The sequence below is a fragment of the Musca vetustissima genome, unplaced genomic scaffold (genome assembly GCF_032173495.1).
Source record: "Musca vetustissima isolate MV318-11 ecotype Yass unplaced genomic scaffold, APGP_CSIRO_Mvet_v1 utg19436, whole genome shotgun sequence".
Lineage (NCBI taxonomy): Eukaryota > Metazoa > Arthropoda > Insecta > Diptera > Muscidae > Musca > Musca vetustissima.
In genome coordinates this window covers 521,799-544,823 of record NW_026884542.1, presented here as the reverse complement: position 1 = coordinate 544,823, position 23,025 = coordinate 521,799, and the positions used below count along the sequence as shown (strand labels likewise).

Here is a 23,025-nt window from a genome sequence, read left to right as displayed (position 1 = left end):
TTGCAAATAATCAGTAACACAACTGTCAAATTGTCTCCCTCATTCGATCTCTTTAACTTTTGCGTAAATGAACAACTTCCAGTAAAATTTATAAAAATTATTGAGTAAACGAACATACCTAATATAAATGCATAGCACAAACTTACCAATTGTTTCGCAGCACTTGGTTGTATATAGCCATCGGTGGTCATAGTTGGAAATGTTGTACGAAACGACTGTGGAACTGGCCTTTCCCTTGCATTAAGAATAGAAGCCAACAACTGGGTATTGTGCGTTACATAGCCACTACTATTTATATGTAATGTGGAACCATCATCATCGCCATGATCAGTGTACTCCATGTCGTCCTGATTCATTTCATTTTCTAGTTGTTCTGCAGCGGCAATGTCCAATGTTGTATTTTTACTATCGATTTCACAAAGTTTAGGAATTTGATGGTGACCATGATAATTCAAATTGGAATGCGAGCTGGCACTCGAATTAGAGCTTAGCTCTTCGTTTGTAGTTTCCAGAGATGGATGCTCGCCCATATGCTCATCATTGTGATGGTCCTTGGAACTGCTCGTCGATGAGAGCGATGAGAGTGGATTGGGCGACCGATTATGGAAATTCGATATTAAATTGAGATTATCTTTGTGATCAAATGCAACAAGGCAATCATTGCTTCGCGAAATATCTGTGTGGAATTCTTTCTTTGCGCCTGGGTCCAAGCCGCAATTATTGGCGAGAGCACCGCCTGCCAACTTATAGTCGGAGTTCTGGTCAACGAGACCCTCTGGTAATATGACTTTTATGTTTTTCATTGTGTAGTATTTGTTGCGTACCCAGTAACATAGGTAAGCAGCAAATATGATTAAAATTACAAAGGCTAGAGCATATAACGCGGCCTTCGTGTCGGTGCAGTAATATGTTCGACGTGCATCTATCCAGGGAGAGGCAAAATATGACTTTGTATCTCCTTCCAAAAGCAGTGCATAATTATAATTCTCATTTTCACTGTCTGACGTACAAAAGCTATTATCAAGTTTAGCACCAGCTAGTATTACGTCTCTGCTCATCGATTTGATATCTTTGTCTGTCTCGTTTGGTTGCCCGACATTGACGGCACGCACTTCTAGGGCGTACGACATCTTTGACGATGGACACTCTGGTTTTTGAAACCTGCAACTGCGCCCCCTAACTATCGATACACGTTCGTAAACCGATTCACTTCCGTTGTATCTATGTAACAATGCGACGACATAAAATAAATGTTGACCGGATGGAAGATCTGGCTGTTCCCAGTGAATTACTTGCTCATCTTCGGAAATATTTATGTTTCGAGGACTAGAAGGTACTGAGGGAAGAAACCAATACAATTATGCGTATTAAATTATCAACTCCTCGTTACTTACTTCCGATTAGCGTTCGTATATAAACAGATTTGCTAGGTTGCGACTCCTCAACGGTGTGTGCTGTAACATAAACTTCGTAGTCAGAGAAGCTGCTAAGACCTGTTAGCTCGTATGACGTTTGGTTGATGTCAGTTGTAGCTGTTTCATAGGTTTTGTACGATTTTTTTCGCCTAAATAAAAGATAATAATAAAAAATGAGAAGAATAAGAAAAGTCGTTGCAATAATTTACAATAACTTGGATAAATACAAATGATAACTATTTGTTTGTTTATTTTTAAGGTTCTGCCACTTATGTACGTTATTGAAAATTTCGATTATTTATTGATTATTTGGTTTACAATCAACATTTTCACGAAACTTGGCACACATCATTCTGGACCCTATGCCAAATTTTGTGCAAATCCAAGGATATATAGGGACTTTGGTGCACCATTTACCTTAAATCGGACGAAACTATATATGGGAGCTATATCTAAATCTGAACCGATTTTCTCAAAACTTGGCACACATCATTCTGCACTTAATTCAGTACTCTATGCCAACTTTCGTGCAAATCAAATGATATATATAGGCACTTTGGTACACCATTTACCTTAAATCGGACGAAACTATATATGGGAGCTATATCTAAATCTATACCGATTTTCACGAAACTTAGCACACATCATTCTTGACCTAATTCAGTACTCTACGCCAAATTTCGTGCAAATCGAAAGATATATAGGGACTTTGGTGCACCATTTACCTTAAATCGGACGAAACTATATATGGGAGCTACATCTAAATCTGAACCGATTTTCTCAAAACTTGGCACACATTATTCTGCACTTAATTCAGTACTCTATGCCAAATTTCGTGCAAATCAAATGATATATAGGGACTTAAATTGGACGAAAATATATATGGGACATATATCTAAATCTATACCGATTTTCACGAAACTTAGCACACATCATTCTTGGCCTAATTCAGTACTCTACGCCAAATTTCGTGCAAATTGAAAGATATATAGGGACTTTGGTGCCCCATTTACCTTAAATCGGAGGAAAGTATATATGGGAGCTATATCTAAATCTGGACCGATTTTCACGAAACTTTGCACACATCATTCTGGACCCAACTCAGTACCCTATGCCAAATTTCGTGCAAATCAAAAGATATATAGGGACTTTGGTGCCCCATTTACCTTAAATCGGAGGAAAGTATATATGGGAGCTATATCTAAATCTGGATCGATTTTCACGAAACTTAGCACACATCATTCTGGACCCAACTCAGTACCCTATGCCAAATTTCGTGCAAATCCAAGGATATATAGGGACTTTGGTGCACCATTTACCTTAAATCGGACGAAACCATATATGGGAGCTATATCTAAATCTGAACCGATTTTCTCAAAACTTGGCACACATCATTCTGCACTTAATTCAGTACTCTATGCCAAATTTCGTGCAAATCAAATGATATATAGGCACTTTGGTGCACCATTTACCTTAAATCGGACGAAACTATATATGGGAGCTATATCTAAATCTAGACCGATTTTCACGAAACTTAGCACACATCATTCTTGACCTAATTCAGTACTCTACGCCAAATTTCGTGCAAATCCAAAGATATATAGGGACTTTGCTGCCCCATTTACCTTAAATCGGAGGAAAGTATATATGGGAGCTATATCTAAATCTGGACCGATTTTCACGAAACTTGGCACACATCATTCTGGACCCAACGCAGTACCCTATGCCAAATTTCGTGCAAATCCAAGGATATATAGGGACTTTGGACTTAAATCGGACGAAACTATATATGGAAGCTATATCTAAATCTGAACCGATTTTCTCAAAACTTGGCACAAATCATTTTGGACCTAATTCAGTACTCTGTGCCAAATTTCGTGCAAACCGAAAGATATAGAGGAACTTTGGTGCTCCATTTACCTTAAATCGGACGAAAATATATATGGGAGCTATATCTAAATCTGAACCGATTTTTCCCAATTTCAATAGGGTTCGTCCTTGGGCCAAATAAGTGACTTGTGCCAAATTTCATCCAAATCGGATCATAAATGCGACCTGTACTTTGTTTACAATTTAACATCTACAGACGGACAGACGAACGGACGAACGGACATGCATAAATCGACTCAAAAAGTGATTCTATGCATATTCTCAAAATGAACCATGTGTCTATCTCGTTTCCTTTTGCCTGTTACAAACATATGCACAAAGACATAATACCCTGTACCACAGTGTGGTGAAGGGTATAAAAAATATGATATATGTATACGTATAAATAATAATGCTTACCAATATACTGTGTAACCACTCAATATCCCATTGAGAACATCTGGTGGACTCCAATGAACTTTGGCCGATTTACTTGTTGCCGAATTAACAAAAACCTTCTTTGGCGGTGATGGTGCTAGTAGAACGAAAAACGATTGAATTGTTTCATAGCACTTGTTTCTAACAATTTAGCTTAACCTACCACTTGCTCGGGTGCGTACACATGTGTACTCACTGTCAGGACCTTGATTGCCCGTTGAAAACATGAACATTGTTAAACAGACTGTGGTATAAGGTCGCAGATTTTGTATTGTATAGTTTCGGTATTCACGGAACAATTGAATAGTGTGTTGTGGACTAGTGCACTTCTTATCGTCCGATGCTTGGCAGTAAGTCAAATTGTAACCTTTTAGAATAGAAGAACACACACTGCCGGAATTCCATTTTACTAGGACGGAGCTATCATTGATTGCTGTAACTTCTAGTTCGACTTTCATCAGTTCACTGGATACTTCGGCTGAACAGCGAGCCCATTGCATGCCCTTATTATAGTGCGGATAATTAGCAGATATTGCCAAATTTAAACTACGATCTTTGGGTTCCGTAGTGAAGTTCGTTGCATACTTGTCCAAGTATTTGTACGAAATTGGGCCCTGCAATATAACAAAAGAATTGTATTACAAATTATGAAAATTGCAGGTAATTTAAAAAGCAAAATAATTTACCTTGCATTGATTTGGTAATTCTATTTTTGGCAAACACCAAAATACCGTATAGTTTACCAATTCATCGATATTTACCGGCGGAGTCCAGGATAATGTGTAGCTGCTGTTGTGATAAACTTTGGCAATATTATTTTCGTTCAGCTCATACTGAGAACTGCCGCTGCGATAGACATTGATGATGTTGCCCTCATTAGACGGTCCAATATTATTGGCTGATTTAATGCTGAAACGTTGTATGTCCACATTCTTCCATGGCAAGGACAAAGTCGTGTCATTAACAGCTGTACTTTGTCTGTGAATTATAAAATGAAACGGTATTTAGAGAGGAAGGCCAAGAAGTTGTTGCAAAATCATTTACATTACAACACCATTAGCATCAATTTCATCGACAACGTAATGAAAGCCAGGACCACAATGGTCATGCTCGGGTAGGTTACCCCAATAGAGGCGTAACTGTGTCTCGGTACTGTCTATGTAAAAGCTACCGCATGGTGTATCGGGTGCTTTGACGGGCCGTTTTTGTTTCGTGTTAAAATGTTCGGTGGACGTTTCACTCCAAAATCGATCATCCTGTGTGTCAACAAGCATCGATTTTACACGAATCTCTACATTATATCGCCAATACGAGTACAAATTATTAACAACCACTGAGTCCACTTGATGTCTCATTGTTCCAGTTCGTATCCAACCAGCTTCAGGAATTTTAATTTCATATAGTAGGCCTTTGCCATAATAGCCGAATTTAATTTTTTCCCAAATAACTGTAGCACTGTTAGTTGTGATGTTTTGAACACTAATTTCTACAGGGACTGGTACAACTGTAAGGTTATGATAAAAACAACGATTTAGTTTATTTTATAGTACAGAAAACAAACGTACATACCGATTTTGTGGCTATTGATAACAAATCTCTGGATATTTTTACCCCCAGCGTTACTGCCAGTTAAAGTGAAATGATACTCTACTTGCATTGGCGCGTATCCTGTAACATTGTAATGTATTTTGTTACGATGTCCCGGGACATCTGTTAAGCTGCATTTATGTTTAGAGCTCTGCAAATAATAATAATAATTATTGATTGCAATTCTTGTATTTTTATTCGACATATTACATAGTTGGCGAATTTGTATTCCAGATCATATTCGGTCATGAGCATGTTCTTTGGCTTCGTAAAACTGCATTGCATATATTCGTAATCATAGACAATGCACGAAAAATCTGTTACATTTTGTGGCAATTTTCCTGTTAAAGAGGAAGAAAAAGAACTATCATATCTAATTTTCGATTTTGAAATATATACAAATAATAATTATATATACAGTAGAATGTCGTTATATCGCTACATAATCAATATTTCAAGTCATAGTGATAGTAAAATGGTATTAGGGACAGTTGTTAAAATGAAATGTATGTACATACATATGTATTTTCTTTAAACAGAAATATTCAAAATTTTTGTTATTTGAATTTTGCCTTGTAAGGGCAGTGATCATTTGAAAGTAATTTTAAGTGATTATTTATACTCTTTCGAGTCGAGCTTGATGATCTAAGTTTTGCAATGAAAAGGAAAGCCAGGAGAAGAACCTACGCACCCACCATAATGCGACGCGTTTCGCCGTTGGTTAAGCGGCTCATCAGGCATATTGGGCTATGTGGCTTTTACAAATGTCGTACGTTGATACCTTGTATTTATTCCGCCCTGATGCGAAACTTGCATATGCGAATTAAATTCAAATTTGTCAAAGTTCGACATTTGTCTTCATTCTAGGAACAGTCCTTTTCAAAGCAGATTTTTTTTGGCTGCCCTCATTGGACGGTCCATTTTCCTTTTCATTGCAAAACTTAGATCATCAAGCTCGACTCGAAAGAGTATAAATAATCACTTAATATTCAAAATTTTCATTGATTTACTCGACAAGGGGCATGGTACAGTTATATAAGTTAACTGAATATGACAAATTCTGCTTTTTAAAAATGAAAATTGGGTATGCATAATATTCGAAATTGTTCTTTATTAAACCAAATTTTAATTGTTTGTCCCAAATTGACGTCTATATATTCTATTTATATTTGTATTGTATACACCAATTTATGGTATTCGACGATAAATTTTGCAACGCACTGTGCAAAATCATGAAGATATATGTCCATGTGGAAGGTACTATGGAGTACTTTAAAAAGCAATCATAACCAGCAACTTTCATTTGGGACATTTAAAAAAAAATTAATAATTTATTTATAAATACCACTATGCCAGGTTCATATGAAAGGAAACCTACAACACGTAGGTTTAAGTTTGTGTGAATTTAATGTTCAGAGATCCAGTATTTAGTTCATACTTCGACCTTCTAGCCAGAGTTGTGTAGTTAGTTTTGGAAATTCGTCCTTATATGTACTAAATGTGGTACAATGTGGATTGCTTGATTGTAGTATGTAGGTAATAGGAAAATTGTTCTTGTATGTATACTAAGTTGTGTACAATTTGGATTTGTATGAACCATTAGGGCTGATTTTGTAAATATGTAATATATTGGTGCAAAAGTTATTAAATTATACACCCAATACAAACGGATGTACGGATACATTTGCTTTTATAATCTAATTCCTCAATTCATTACAACACTTGTAAAATTTTATGTCTAACTTACCAACATAAAGATCGGTCAATCCAATGCCTTCTCGGCCAACCATGCACTGATACCGACTTTTTTGTTCTTTAGCATTCCGTATCAAAAGCACTGCTGTAAACGGATCTTTTATCTGAAAATATAACATACATAAAATATTTGAGGTCAATATAGCATTTCCACATTAAATGAAACCTTTTACAAATTAAATGAAACCTTTTCCAAATTAAATGAAACCTTTTCCAAATTAAAAGAAACCTTTTCCAAATTAAATGAAACCTTTTCCAAATTAAATGAAACCTTTTCCAAATTAAATGAAACCTTTTCCAATTGAAATGAAACCTTTTCCAATTGAAATGAAACCTTTTACAAATAGAATGAAACTTTTTCCAAATTAAATGAAGGAAATGTAATATTTGCAGTAATTTTAAACCAATATTTGAAAATTAAATCAAAGAATATTAACAAATATAGTTGTATGGCTATGTAATTAACATAAATATTCTTTAATTCGGTGTGATTTCATTTAATATCTTTACTACAAAAAACTAAATAAATAGTAATGCAAACTGGGGTAATTCTTGACATTTTAATAAATAAATATACATATTTGACTTAATAAATTGTTGATGATAAGGTAACTGCTTATCTTAATGAAGGGGTTCCCGACTTGCAGCTTGTGGGATTTTCAAAACCATGTCCATAACGAGTAAGCTTTTGAATACTTCGCTCGATTACATCAACAATGTTATGTTCCATTGAAACGTCACACAGCTCAGCTATTGCACATAATTTTATTTTTGAAAATGCATTTTCAATTGGATTTAGCATTGGAGAATAAAGCGGTAAGAATTTAAGGTTGCATCTTTTGGATTCGATCAAATTTTTTATGTCATGTCGCTTGTGTATTTGAGCGTTATTTTCCAACTCTGGATTGATTTTCTCAAAAAAAAATTTCTATAAATAATTTAAATCTGTCTGCATTGACACTGGAATTAGAAACGATTGTGTGATGTACAACTCCCCCGTTGTTTATCGCTGCAATTATAGTGACATTACGACCTCTGACGGTAGGCAACACAATGTGTGCTATTGTTCCTTGTCTTGAACGGGCTTGGGTTCGTCGTATGTGAAGATTAAATCCACACTCATCAATGAATATTAATTTTTCTCCTTGTTGGGGTATCCATTTTGTAAAGTCTTGAGCATATTTTTGTCTCAAGCCTAATGTTCTGAAGTCATTCTTTCGTTCTATTTCAATAAAGGCCATCTTAAACGTAATTTTTAATTTCCGTAATCCATATTCTATGCAGCTTGTGGAAATATTTATTTCATTTTCTCTCAACAGTTTAGTTTTTATGGCTTTGAGGGTAATTCCAGGTTGACTTTCCATATAGAACTCGATCAGACTTAAAACTTGTGGTGTCAACAACTTAGTTCTATTTCCTCCACGCTTATTTTCCTTCAATGTTCCAAAATTTTGTTTTTATCTTCTTATAAATGTTTTTTCGGAATTTATTTTTATGCGGGTTAAATTTGCAGCCTCGGAAATGATTCTCCCCTCTTCATAGAATTTAAATAATAACAATTTCATGTCTTTTGTTATTTTGTTATACTGACCCAATTTGTTTCGGGGTCTTGTAGATGTAGCTTCGGTAGGTTCTGGAGCATTTCCACTTGCAATACTTGGCGAGGATATTGATTCTTCCTCAGGTTCCAAATTATCTGAGCTTCCCGAGCTAAAATCAGTTTCGCATTTATTTTAAACGTTGCTATTTTTAAGTACAGTGAACTCTCGATAATGTAAACATCCAAAACAGTTAAACTCTCGACAATGTGAAGTAATTACAAACAAAATTTTGGAACATTGAAGGAAAATAAGCGTGGAGGAAATAGAACTAAGTTGTTGACACCACAAGTTTTAAGTCTGATCGAGTTCTATATGGAAAGTCAACCTGGAATTACCTTCAAAGCCATAAAAACTAAACTGTTGAGAGAAAATGAAATAAATATTTCCACAAGCTGCATAGAATATGGATTACGGAAATTAAAAATTACGTTTAAGATGGCCTCTATTGAAATAGAACGAAAGAATGACTTCAGAACATTAGGCTTGAGACAAAAATATGCTCAAGACTTTACAAAATGGATACCCCAACAAGGAGAAAAATTAATATTCATTGATGAGTGTGGATTTAATCTTCACATACGACGAACCCAAGCCCGTTCAAGACAAGGAACAATAGCACACATTGTGTTGCCTACCGTCAGAGGTCGTAATGTCACTATAATTGCAGCGATAAACAACGGGGGAGTTGTACATCACACAATCGTTTCTAATTCCAGTGTCAATGCAGACAGATTTAAATTATTTATAGAAATTTTTTTTGAGAAAATCAATCCAGAGTTGGAAAATAACGCTCAAATACACAAGCGACATGACATAAAAAATTTGATCGAATCCAAAAGATGCAACCTTAAATTCTTACCGCTTTATTCTCCAATGCTAAATCCAATTGAAAATGCATTTTCAAAAATAAAATTATGTGCAATAGCTGAGCTGTGTGACGTTTCAATGGAACATAACATTGTTGATGTAATCGAGCGAAGTATTCAAAAGCTTACTCGCAAGATTGTTCTAACTACGTTATGGACATGGTTTTGAAAATCCCACAAGCTGCAAGTCGGGAACCCCTTCATTAAGATAAGCAGTTACCTTATCATCAACAATTTATTAAGTCAAATATGTATATTTATTTATTAAAATGTCAAGAATTACCCCAGTTTGCATTACTATTTATTTAGTTTTTTGTAGTAAAGATATTAAATGAAATCACACCGAATTAAAGAATATTTATGTTAATTACATAGCCATACAACTATATTTGTTAATATTCTTTGATTTAATTTTCAAATATTGGTTTAAAATTACTGCAAATATTACATTTCCTTAGATAAGAATAAAGGTTTCATTTAATTTGGAAAAAGTTTCATTCTATTTGTAAAAGGTTTCATTTCAATTGGAAAAGGTTTCATTTCAATTGGAAAAGGTTTCATTTAATTTGGAAAAGGTTTCATTTAATTTGGAAAAGGTTTCATTTAATTTGGAAAAGGTTTCATTTAATTTGGAAAAGGTTTCATTTAATTTGGAAAAGGTTTCATTTAATTTGTAAAAGGTTTCATTTAATGTGGAAATGCTATATATGAACAAAAAACGTTTGAATAAGAACTTAAACTAATAGAAGCTATTGAATATTCTAGTATGTCATATGGCTTAAAAAATTAACATAAAAATACCAAATATATGAGTATAAGTAGAAAAGAACCCTGGATTCTTATTATTTGCAATGCGCCGACGAGGAGGAAAAACAATAACTTGCTTTGCACCATGATTTAAACCTCGAATTGTTGAACAGCAAGACATTAAAATTATGACATCCATGAAATGACGAAGTTTCGCAATCATTCAAGAGATTAAAAAATTGGGGTAATTGCTTTTTCTCAAAAACTACACATGACTGATTAAATTTTATTAATTAAATTTTAATTTTCATATACTTTTTCATTCGAATATCTCTAAAATTTCTAGTATTACAAAAAAAAACCCCACAAACCACGCTTAACTGCAAATAGTTTAGCCTCTTTTGTATTTGTTTGTCATTGTTGTAATTATTTTAGAAATTAGACAGATATTATAAAAACAACTCTTTAAATAGCGGCACCATAAAGCAATTCTTCGATAACGATCTGATAATGCTAATATCAATTTAATGATATCGCAACAATAATGATTATCTTTTTAGAATTCTGAGAAAGTTCTTTCCAGCTAATGTCGCAATGTATATTGCATCCTAATAACGATAGCGATTTGAAAAGTTGTTATTTTCTTGTAGCTGATACTCCCGCCAACCATTTGCTGTTGGTATTCTATGGAAATGTACGCGCCAATCTAAGTTACACTCAAATCAACACAGTCCCAAAACCATCGTAAACTACTCAACTCACGGCAGAAAAATGACATGGCAAAGAACTGGAAGATACACCGTAGTCGCGGACTTGTGGAACTCAGTGAGTGACCGCATTTAAGGCCACAATGTTCGTTGGTTGGATGAATAGGTGGATGGGGCATTGGCATTTGGCTTTGTGAGAGTTCTAACTGTGTTCATTCCTATAAATCAATGTAGTGTCAACAAGTTAATAGGAACTGTGAAGGCTAACTGGCTGCAATATTTGCATATGGATATATCATCAGGCGCACTTATGTATACAGTCAGGTTCATTAGTGTGGTATATACATTTATGAACAATATTTCAATTCCATGTTTCGTGTTTTCTCCATGATTAGGCATATCTATCACTACGCATTAAATATATGTATTGATTATCAAAAAGTGTATACTTTTTATTTGATCTGTCTGTATTCTAGTGAATGTATTCTAAAGTTGTAGCAAAAGATACCATTTAAATTGATCAGGCATGAAGTATACATACTAACTAACTAATCTGAGGTGATAATTTGTCTTCTTCAATCTAACAATTTTAAATTCCCACAACTTTCTTTAAAACAACAACAGAAAAAGAAAATTTCATTGCAATTTTTATTTGGATATCGTTCTTATTATCCACTACTATACGTTCTCATGAAACTTCTGATTGATAAGACGAATTTATCGCTAATATCTTTAGCTGTGTCACTGTATAACAACATGTGTAAATGACATTTAAACTAGATTGAATACTACGTGAGGCAATATTAAACTATTAAATAAAATATTCGACTGAAATGTTCATTCATTTTACCAGAGAAAAAATTAAAAATTTTCAGAATTTATTCGATAACAAATGAATGGTAAAAAATGTATATAGCATGATTGAAGTTAATTTTATAAATATAAAATTACAAAATTAAATATATTCTGAGATAATTTGGTCCATATATCGAAATTCATTAATACTAAGGCATTGGGATTGATTTTTTTAAAACAGCGTGGAATTTTAGATTTACTATGGAAAAATCAGTTTTTTTGTACTAGTGGAGTTTTCATCAAATTTATTTAGGGTAATTCGATCTTTGGACAGCGCTTTAAAAACGGACTTATCGGCGTTGTATACTACATTTGCATCATTTCATTTCTATTGATCTTAAATTTCTTCTCGGTCATTCCATACTTTAAATTGTTCAAGATTTATATTTACAGGTCGTTTGCCAGAAATCACATATGGGAAATTACAAAATTCCTTTAAAATTCCATAAAAAATTGAATTTTTCCGAGCACATTCATGATTTTTGGTACATAGGTTAAGGAAAATATACTGATTCAAAATCCGTTCGCGTTCACAAATTCGGATGCTGCGCACAAAAGTTATAGCGGTTTTAAATCTTTCAAATATAAATTAAATTAATTCCTATTTGTTGTAATTCGCGAATTTCTTCACAAATGGGTGAACACATTTGTCTTCTTTGGATACTAGCTAAATCACATTGAAATGCGGTTTAATAGTCGCGAAAAACAAATAAAAGCTTGAAAATATCTGAAAACAAAATAAATTAATTTTTGAATTCCACAACATGTTTTTTTTTTAATTTTAAATTTTTTGGTATGGTTAAGATAATACGATTTTTCTACAACACGTGACGATTTCTTCTACAAATTCTTTTAAACAATTGTTAAATACCGGAAGATTCTCTGTAAGAGTTTTGACTTTAAAAATTACCAAATATATTGCAGTTACAGTATATGAAAATGATCAACATTAAAAAGCATACAGTTCGCGTATTAGTTGGAATCAGTTGATGCGCATGCGGTTTTCGTATAAACCGAATCAATCTCTTCCAATAATTATGCATTTTTCGAGGATTCATTTTTCACTTTACTATGCAAAAACCCTAAAAATTACTAAAAATGGCGCAACGTGCATACGATTTTTATGCGCATCCGATTTCAGTAATCTCCTATGAAAATACACAAAAGGACACCTATTTTAAAAGGATCGGTGAAGAACCGCGGATGTGCCTCCACAATCGATTTTGGATAAAATACGCATATTATTCGCGTATCGATATATTTTTGACCTATTTTCACACAGATTCGATATGATAACACAAGCATGAATGTATTTAAAATCAATTCGAAGAAAAACGCGATTATATACGCGAATTTGTCAAAATATGTTTTTGCAGTTTTTCCAACATTCTAGGTACCTATATCCGCAGTTTTATTGGGCGGAATTGAACAAGGAAGCGCTCATTAGATCCGGCACGTAAAAAAACTAATATCACGCGGGGTTCCACGGAAATTGAATGGACTTTCTTAATTTTAGACTAAAATATATGTTTTTTATAAAAATTTACGCACCAAATTTTCGTCTTTGGAGCCAAATTGCAAAGAAGCTACGGTGAGCACATTCATGAGATATACACTAAACGAAGCAAAATCACAGTTCTACAATCCTATAATCAGTTTATCCATTATCAAAAAACACCAAAAATTCGGCTTCAAAATGTCAGCATACATTTTGGGTGGATCCATTGATTATATCGAAAAATCATACATTAGAACCATATTGTCCACGGAGTATTCTGCAACTTAGTCACTGATCACATGTGCGTGCGTTGTGCAGTTTAGCCACAAATCAGGAAGAAACACAAAAAAGTCGTGGGCTTCAACACATTTTCACCACATTATTTTTATTATTTATTACCAATATTTTAAGATTTTGACAAGAACACTTCATTTTATAGAAATGAATTTAAATTATATGCAATATGTTCATATTTCGCGAGTTATAACCTTGCAAACCTCAGTTTCAAGGAATTTAAAAGATTTTTGTAATTTCCCATATGCTTTCAGTTTTGAAAGCAAAGGGTTACCCAACAAAATAATTTTAAAAAATTTTCGCAAAAAATTAAAGCGTTATACATTTCATGGTTTCAAAGTATGGGACTGGAGTTCTGTTAATCTATGTTGTTGAAACAGTTTTTTTCTGTTGAAAGTCTGACATTTTTCGAACTAAATTTTCTTCACGATGAAATCTATATATATAAAAGACGAAAATGAGGTACTAGAAGGGAGTGTGGGTAGTTGTTGGTCTGAAGGCGGGAGATAAGGCTGGGTTTTTGGAAATTCGAACTAGAAGCGTACTAAAATGTACCAAATATGGTACCCTTTGTATTAGGCGAACGGGAAGAGCTAGAATTCTGAAATTTGGAATGTGGGTAACTGATGTAAAGTTAGGAAGATGTACAAAAGGATTTTTTGAAATTCGACCTATAAGTGTACTAAAAGTACTAAATTTAGTTCTAATTTTATATATATTGAACATATATAGCTAAAATCTTGAAATTTTATATGGAATAGAGGTTGGGAAGTGGTGTTGATGTATGGAAATGGTTTAAGATTTTCGTACTTATGTTTTTTAAAAAGTACTAAATGGTACTAAATTTGGTACTATTTGCATTTAGTTGAGTGTATATAGATGGAATCCTGAAAATATCAATTAGGACTACTATTGGAGTACACGAATGAGGTAGCTTTAAAAAATTGTACTTATGTGTACGAAAAGTACCAAATGGTACTAAATTTGGTGCATGTTGGATTTACGTGAACATAGAGTCTTCAAATTGACTGTTGGAGTGTAGGATTGAGGTGTTTAAGAAATGGGTAATTATTGGTAAATTTAGTACTATTTGCATTTTGCTTGAACGAAATGATGTGAAAACATGAAATTTGGAATTAATATTTATGTTAATGATTGAGCTATACCGAGAGACATATTTGGAAATTCGTATTTATGTGTACGAAAAGTACTAAACGGTACTAGATTTGGTACAATTTGGATTTGGGTGAACGGGGAGAGCTGGAAACCTTAAATTTGAAACAATGGTTGCTGTTAAAATATATAATTGAGATATGGAAGCATAGTACTTATGTGTTCTTAATGGTACTATATTTGGTACAACTTGATTATTTATGAACGGATAGAGCTGGACTCCAGAATTTTGGTATTAAAGTTACTGTTGGAGTGTAGGATTGAGGTAGTTTAGGAAAGTACTTATCTATATATATAAAAGAGCTTAGTGTTAAGTGAGTGAGTGACTGACAGATCATCGCCCAGACGAAACGGCTAAAGCTAGAAGCTTGAAATTTTGAGTGTGGGTTGTTGTTGGTGTGTAGGCATGAGATAAGGCTGGGTTTTTGGAAATTCGAACTAGAAGGGTAGAAAAGTACTAAAATGTACCAAATATGGTACCCTTTGTATTAGGCGAACGGGAAGAGCTAGAATTCTGAAATTTGGCATGTGGGTCACTGATGGAAAGTTAGAAATATGTACAAAAGGGTTTTTGGAAATTCGACCTATAAGTGTACTAAAAGTACTAAATTTAGTTCTAATTGTATATATATTGAACATATATAGCTAAAATCTTGAAATTTTAGATGGAATACAGGTTGGGAAGTGGTGTTGAATAAATGGTTTAAGATTTTCGTACTTATGTTTTTTAAAAAGTACTAAATGGTTGGGATTTAGTGGTGTATATAGAAATCCTGAAAATCGGAATTAGGGCTACTGTTGGAATGCAGGACTGAGGTAGCTTTAAAAAATCGTACGTTTGTGTACGAAAAGTACTTAATGGTACTAAATTTGGTGCAAGCTGGATTTCAGTTCACAGATAGAGGTGGTGTCTTGAAAATGGAAATTAAAATGACTGTTACAGTGTAGAATTGAGGTAGTTTTGGGAATTCGTACTTATTGGTACGAAAAGTACTAAATGGCAATAAATATAGTACAATTTGGATTTTGCTTAAACGGATGAGCTTAAACCCGGAAATTTGGAATTCTGATTACGGTTGAAGATTGAAGATTGAAATTCGTATTTGTGTGTACGAAAAGTACTAAACGGCACTAGATATGGTAAAATTTCGATTTGGATGAACGGAGGGAGCTGGAAACGTAAAATTTGGAATAATGGTTGCTTTTAGAATATAGAATTAAGATATGGAAGCATAGTACTTATGTGTACTAAATGGTACTATATTTGGTACAACTTGATTAAGTGTGAATGGATAGAGTTGGACTCCAGAATTTTGCTTTTAAAATTTCTTTTAGTGTGTAGGATTGACGTAGTTTAGGAAATTCTTAATTATAGAAACAAAAAGTACTAAATTGTTGAGATTCTGAAACTTTGAATTAATATTACTGTTGGAGTACAGGATTGAAATATGTCGGTAGTTTTGAAAATTTGTCATTACGTGTACTAAATGGTACTAAATTTGGTACAGTTTAGATCAGAGTGAATGGATAGAGATGGACAATTTAAATTTGGAATGCAAATCACAGGATTAAGGTAGTATTGGAAGCACTAAATGGCACTAAATAGGGTACAATTCATTTTGTGTGAGCGAGAATCCTAAAATTTTGAATCAAAATTAAGGGTGGAGTGTAGAATTGTGATATGGAGGTAGTTTTGAAAATGCATGATTATATGTACTAAATGGTACTAAGTTTAGAGCAATTTGGGATTTAAATGAAATGATAGAGAAATAAATAAAAAAATTATATTTGAAAATAAAATTACTGTTAGAGTACAGGATTGTGACAATATTGAAAATTCAAACTTAAAGTATGAAAATTACTAAATGGTACTAAATATGCTGCAATTTGGATTTATGTGATTAAAATTACTGTTGGAGTGTGGAATTGAGGAAGTTTGATAAAATCGTACTTACATCTACGAAAAGTAATAAATGGTACTAAATTTGGTTGTTGGTGAATGGATCGACCTGGAATCCTTAAATTTGGACTAAAGGTTGTTATTGGAGACAGGCTGGTGTAGATTTAGAAATTAGTACTTATGGTTACGAAAAGCAAAATATGGTACAATTTGGACTTCGGTGAACGGGTAAAAATAGAATCCCGAAAGTTGCAACTTAGGTTACTGTGGGAGTTTTAGATTTTTGGAATATGGTTGAAAAGTACAGAGTGGTACCAAATCTGGTACAATTTGGTTTTTGATGAACAGGCAGAGTTGGAATTCTTAAATTTTGACTTACGATTACTATTTGAAATCAGGATTGAGGCATATTTGGAAACTCGTACTTATGAGTACGAAAAGTACTTAATTTGGTCTTTGGTGAAATTAATTAAGTTTTAGAAATTCTTACTTATGAGTATGATGGTACTAAATTTGGAACAATTTGGATTTGGTTGGAACCTGAGATTTGGAATTTAGATTACTGTTGAAGTATAGTAGTGAAGACTCGAATTGGTGTTATGAATAGTAAATACAATAGCAAATGCACTAAATTTCGATTCGGAAACCTAAAGTTTGTTATATGGGTCACTGACGGAGAGTTAGAAAGAAGTACCAAAAATGTGTTTATACTAACTGGTACTAAATTTAGTGGTGGTGGTATGGTGGTAGACTTGATAATGTGTAATTATGTGTTCGAAAAGTACTAAATGGAAGTAATTGCGGGACCTGTACGTATTTGCTAAAATATATAATTGGAGTTCTGATCTATTTATACCCCTCACCACACTGTGGTACAGAAATTAACCCTTGTGCATATGTTTGTAACAGGCAAAAGGAAGCGAGATAGACTCATGGTTCCTTTTGAGAATATGCATAGAATCAAATTCTATGTCGATTTATGCATGTCCGTCTTTACTACATTCCTTACTGGTTTTAATATGTTTAATAGAAGTACGAGAAATTTCGGAAAATAGTGCTTATGTGTATGAAGAGTACTAAATCGCAAACTAAATTACAACAAATTTATAGTATTCACGATGCCATATGAAATATTTTATGTATTCAATTTCCGCATACGAAGTAGCGGGCACTTTGCTAGTACATTTAATAAACAAAATTGTCGTAATCCTCAAGTTAGAGAAGCGACTGTTCAGTGCTTAGACGAAAATGTCGAAGGAACGACTGTCACCGTCAATTCGGAACGTTATGGTCGTATGATAACCGGCTTATTTATTATAATAATAAAATTTATTACAGGTTTTTTTTAAAAAAATATACTTTTTTCTTCAAAAATATCAAAAAATAAAATAATTTTTGAAAGAGACAAAATACATGTATAAAGTAGACCACGGATATAAGAACATCAAAAAAATCGAGGAATTTGGCCTTATAAGCAGGGGTTTCTTATATGAATGTATTCTGTTTTCTTATATGGGAAATTTCGGAAAATAGTGCTTATGTGTATGAAGAGTACTAAATCGCAAACTAAATTACAACAAATTTACAGTATTCACGATGCCATATGAAATATTTTATGTATTCAATTTCCGCATACGAAGTAGCGGGCACTTTGCTAGTACATTTAATAAACAAAATTGTCGTAATCCTCAAGTTAGAGAAGCGACTGTTCAGTGCTTAGACGAAAATGTCGAAGGAACGACTGTCACCGTCAATTCGGAACGTTATGGTCGTATGATAACCGGCTTATTTATTATAATATTTAAATTTATTACAGGTTTTTTTAAAAAAAAAATATACTTTTTTCTTCAAAAATATCAAAAAATAAAATAATTTTTGAAAGCGACAAAATACATGTATAAAGTAGACCACGGATATAAGAACATCAAAAAAATCGAGGAATTTGGCCTTATAAGCAGGGGTTTCTTATATGAATGTATTCTGTTTTCTTATATGGGTGGAATATTTTCTTATGCCAGTATTTTTCTCATAAAAGATTTTCTTATATCCATGGTCTACTGTACACCTATATACTTACTTTTGTTATTAACTGTATATATGCAAAATTACAAGTCTACCATACAATTTATAATTTTACATTTTTTACAATATTATGGTACACAATCAATAATTACAAATAGTTACCTGTATTTCATCAGATGGCTGGGAAATATTACGATTTGATTTTGTCTCATAAAACCATATGTTGGAACTGTTCGGTTCAGAAAGACGACATGTTATTGTACCGTTTGATCCAATCAATAATGACAGAGTTTCTGGTTCCATAACTAAAACGATAAAACAAAAAATGTAATTTTTAGTTAATTCAGTTAATGTAGGAATATGGTTTCTGTGGTTTCTGAGGTCTAAAGATTAAAAAAATAGTCCTGTGCTATATTAATGATATTAAATATCTTTCATGAGATAATACAAAAACTAACCGAAAATCAACTATGCAGGTGGTGGCTTCTTCTGTAAAATATACAAAAATACTCGACGAAACATGTATGAAAGGTAATAAATCATTACCTTTCATACATTCAAAATCCAGTAGGGAATACCAAGACATGTTATTTTCATCCATAGAAAACCCGTATTCGTACATAGTAACAAGATAAAAATTAAAATTTTCTGATATCCCTTTTGTTTTATGACCGCCCGTAAACTTTATGACCATGAATTCGAATATTTAGGAGGTTAATTCGGGTGCAATTTGATCACTTTCCGCTTTTAAATTTTCTGGTTCCTCGCGTTCCTGATGCTACAATGTTTCAATTTATTTTTCAAAACTGACCACAAATCCTCAATAGGATTAAGATCTGGCCTTTGAGGTATTGGGGACACTTACACAGGATTCAAAGTTTGGAATCTAGCGCTGTATCTATAGGATCCAGTTGCAATATAAAGTCTCGCGAGATCCCCATTTTTACAGCACCTTGCTTCAAGTATTGCTTTAAAATCCCCCCATTTTTTATGCGTTCATTCGATATTTTTATATTGAATTTTGACTCTTCCGTAGAAACAGTTCTTTTCCAAAAGTTATAGTCCTATTTTATAAAAGTTGCACTGATTTTGATAACACAGTACTCAACAATAAACAAGAGTAGCACAGACAAAAAAAATTTGTTCGTCAATCTCGTAATTACAACAAGAACATAATAACATCACTATGAATACGGGTTTTGGTAGCAATAACATGTACACAGCGCCATCTAACTTTTAATTCGCGAAACAGGATGCCATATTTTTGTGTGTCCTTTTTGACATTAATGAACAAAATAAATTTCATAAATTGAAATTTTACTTTACATACCTTCAATTATTTATGATAAACCTACTGGTTTGGTATATAATTTAGAGTTCAGGTCTTTGAATTTATTTACATTTTATACACAAATTGTCGCTTATTGGCGTTTTTATTCTTAACGTCGGAAGCCCCCTATATCTCGGGATTTACACAAGCAACTTTTGTAAGCAATTCTGCTTAGTTCTTAGAAGAGAAAGGGGAAGAAATTCACACAGAGAGCTGCATCGGAGTTGCTGTAAATTGTCGCATGTGTAAACCCGGACTATATGTTTTCACAAATTATTTTCTCAAGAAACATTTTGTCAAGTCTTTAGGGATTTTATGTCTTTGTATTGGGCGCATGATATACAAAATCGAACTGATTCATTTTTAAAATGAGATCTTTTTGTTGCTAAACATTTATTGAAATTAATCACATATATTTTGTGAAGCAGTACATTGAGACGTGATATATATTAATAGTTCAATTTGCACGTAGTAAAAAAGTATGTTTTTATATACACTTTTTTTAATAAATAATATTTTTTATTAATAAATAGGGCATGCAAAATAAGATGAATTTATAATGATTTTTTTTAGATAGTGCGTCTATATAGAATCCCGAGGAGAAAATCTGACTAGGACCTTCGAAACATATAAGGTAAACAATGCGCGGCTCAAAGGTTTAATGGGGGGAAATATAGTACGACATTTTACCAATTTTGCAATTTTGGCAAGGCAGTCTTAACAAAACTGGCATTACATTCTCTTATGTCTATGTCTAACTTCTGATTAGCTGTTGAGTATTTCATTCCTTGCTGTGTATTTTTCGATATTTTACTAGCTTTACTATGCAAAAAGTACGGGAACAAAGCAAATATATTCGCATAACTATTGTAAAACTGGTAAAAAATACCACAAAACCAGGTGGGTGTGTGGTCTTCAATAAGCCTCTGATTGTGGTTTACTACTCATAACATTACTGTAGTAATGCGTTGTACAATAACATGATGGCAATGTAATTAGAATAAATAGGGAACAACATTTGAAATATTTATTAAAGTGACTAAAATACTTGTCTGTTTACTTTATACACTATTCTATGGTATATACTGTGGGTTGACACATTGTAACGCTAGGGGTTCAATGACCTATTTTAACTATAACCTTCTATAAATTGTTTATATAATTTATCCCTTTTTACTTACGTCCAGGAGGAGGCACAGGCGACGCCGCCGATGCCAATCCAGCGAATCCATTATGTGACACTTGCCACTGCAGCAATATAATCAGAAGTGTAGTGGTCCGTAACAGCCAACAAAAGCTGGAAATAAAGAATATGAGATGAACATATTAATTAGGCGATTGCAGGAATGGTGACGATGTTCTGCATTTAATTGGCTTGTAGTGACAGACACACGCCGAATGTCAATAAATATACGGCAATTTGACGAGTTTGTAAACAAATGCTATGGAAAATATAAATCAGTTGCATTGTTTTATTTATTGTCATTGGTAATAACCATTTGTGGCTAGATGGATCGATCAAATTAATAATACCTTAATAACAGCACTTTTTAACAAATTTTAAATTTCTTTATAAGATTAACGGAAATAAAACTAGGAGGTCTAATTTCTGTTACACTACTTCATTGTACGTTCAAACATTTACGCTTCTCTTAAATTCTATGCTTCGAAGTTGTTATCGAAAATTTTAAACGAGTGCACAGTCTGACCGCAATCCGTTATTTGTGGTTTGTTTAAGTTTTTAGAAGAGAATGGTTAATGATAATTACGCCTTGAAATACAGTAAAGTACGGTTATAGCGAACTTGTAGGGACCAGGCGAAGTTCGTTATATCCAAGTCAAGTCAAAACCAAGGATTAACAGAAAAAAATAGATTAAGTTAAAAAATATGTAATTTCTGTGTTCTTTTTGGCAATATTTTAGCTGCTACTCATTTCCGTTGATGAACCTGACATTTTTGCAAAGTTTGACAGAGTTTGGATACAAATTTAACTTATGTGCGGATTGTCATCGTTAAGTAGTATGTATGTATATTTGTAACAATGAAAACTTAAAGTTGGGACCGAAAAAATAGTTTATTATAAAGAAAGTTCGTTATATCCGTAGTTCGCCATACGAGTAGAAATCTTTACTCTTATGAAAAATCTGTCCTTAAACTTTGGGACCAGAAAATGTGTTCGCTATAAGGAAAGTTCGTTATAACCAGTGTTCGTTACAAGCGTACTTGACTGTATTAAATCGTATTTGAAATTAAAAAAGGGTCGTCGTAATTAAGTCAAATGTGTGTGTGTGTTTTTTGGGGTTTGCGATTTATTTAAAATGTTTTTTTCAGTGAATTTTTATTTTTATTCGTAACAAATTCATTTAAACCACACAACACTTCTAAATTAGGATTTCTTTCCAGACCCGTCTATGATTTCTTTTTCACGAGAATTAGAATCAAATGGTATTTAGAAAGAATAAATAGGAATATGTATGCATTTGTGTAGGCTATATATTCGAAATATCGTCATATTAGTTCATCTAAATATGTATGATGTACATATATTTATTGAATAAGGTTATGGAGAAAGAGCACACCATACCTCCACAACTCACATTTTGGTGTGAATTTTTTATGTGAAAGTGGTCGGGCTAAGTTCAGTTTATTTTTTTAAATATTAAAATATTAAAATTTCTAAACATTTATTGTCCCAAGAAGAGAGGTTTTGATAATTTCAAGGCCGTATTCCAATGGCATGAATAATATACATTTCAAGATATGCTGTGAGACACGAATCAAAGGTAATCAAATCTTCTAAATAAATAAACAATAGAGCTAACCACGCTAAATATCAATATTGGTAATTCAAACATTTTTACAAACCAATTGGGATACTTGAAGGAATATTTCATACACATGTATCTAAAGTACATTAGGGTGATCCTAAATTATTCATAATAGCAAGATAGAGAAAACGAATATCGG

The 23,025-nt window shown here is 33.0% G+C and overlaps 1 protein-coding gene across 1 annotated transcript; it reads right to left on the bottom strand.

Annotated features, from left to right (window-relative positions):
* Positions 1–240: 240 nt before the first annotated feature.
* On the bottom strand, positions 241–21,289 carry LOC133331510 (cytokine receptor-like). The gene is made up of 11 exons (XM_061539899.1): positions 21,239–21,289; positions 7,057–7,168; positions 5,491–5,650; positions 5,292–5,440; positions 4,767–5,226; positions 4,409–4,700; positions 3,886–4,336; positions 3,705–3,819; positions 1,395–1,564; positions 311–1,336; positions 241–260 (listed from the first exon to the last, which is right to left on the bottom strand). Exons 1-11 carry the CDS (start codon positions 21,287–21,289, stop codon positions 241–243), a joined length of 3,006 nt encoding a protein of 1,001 aa, XP_061395883.1.
* Between the last annotated feature and the right edge of the window lie 1,736 nt (positions 21,290–23,025).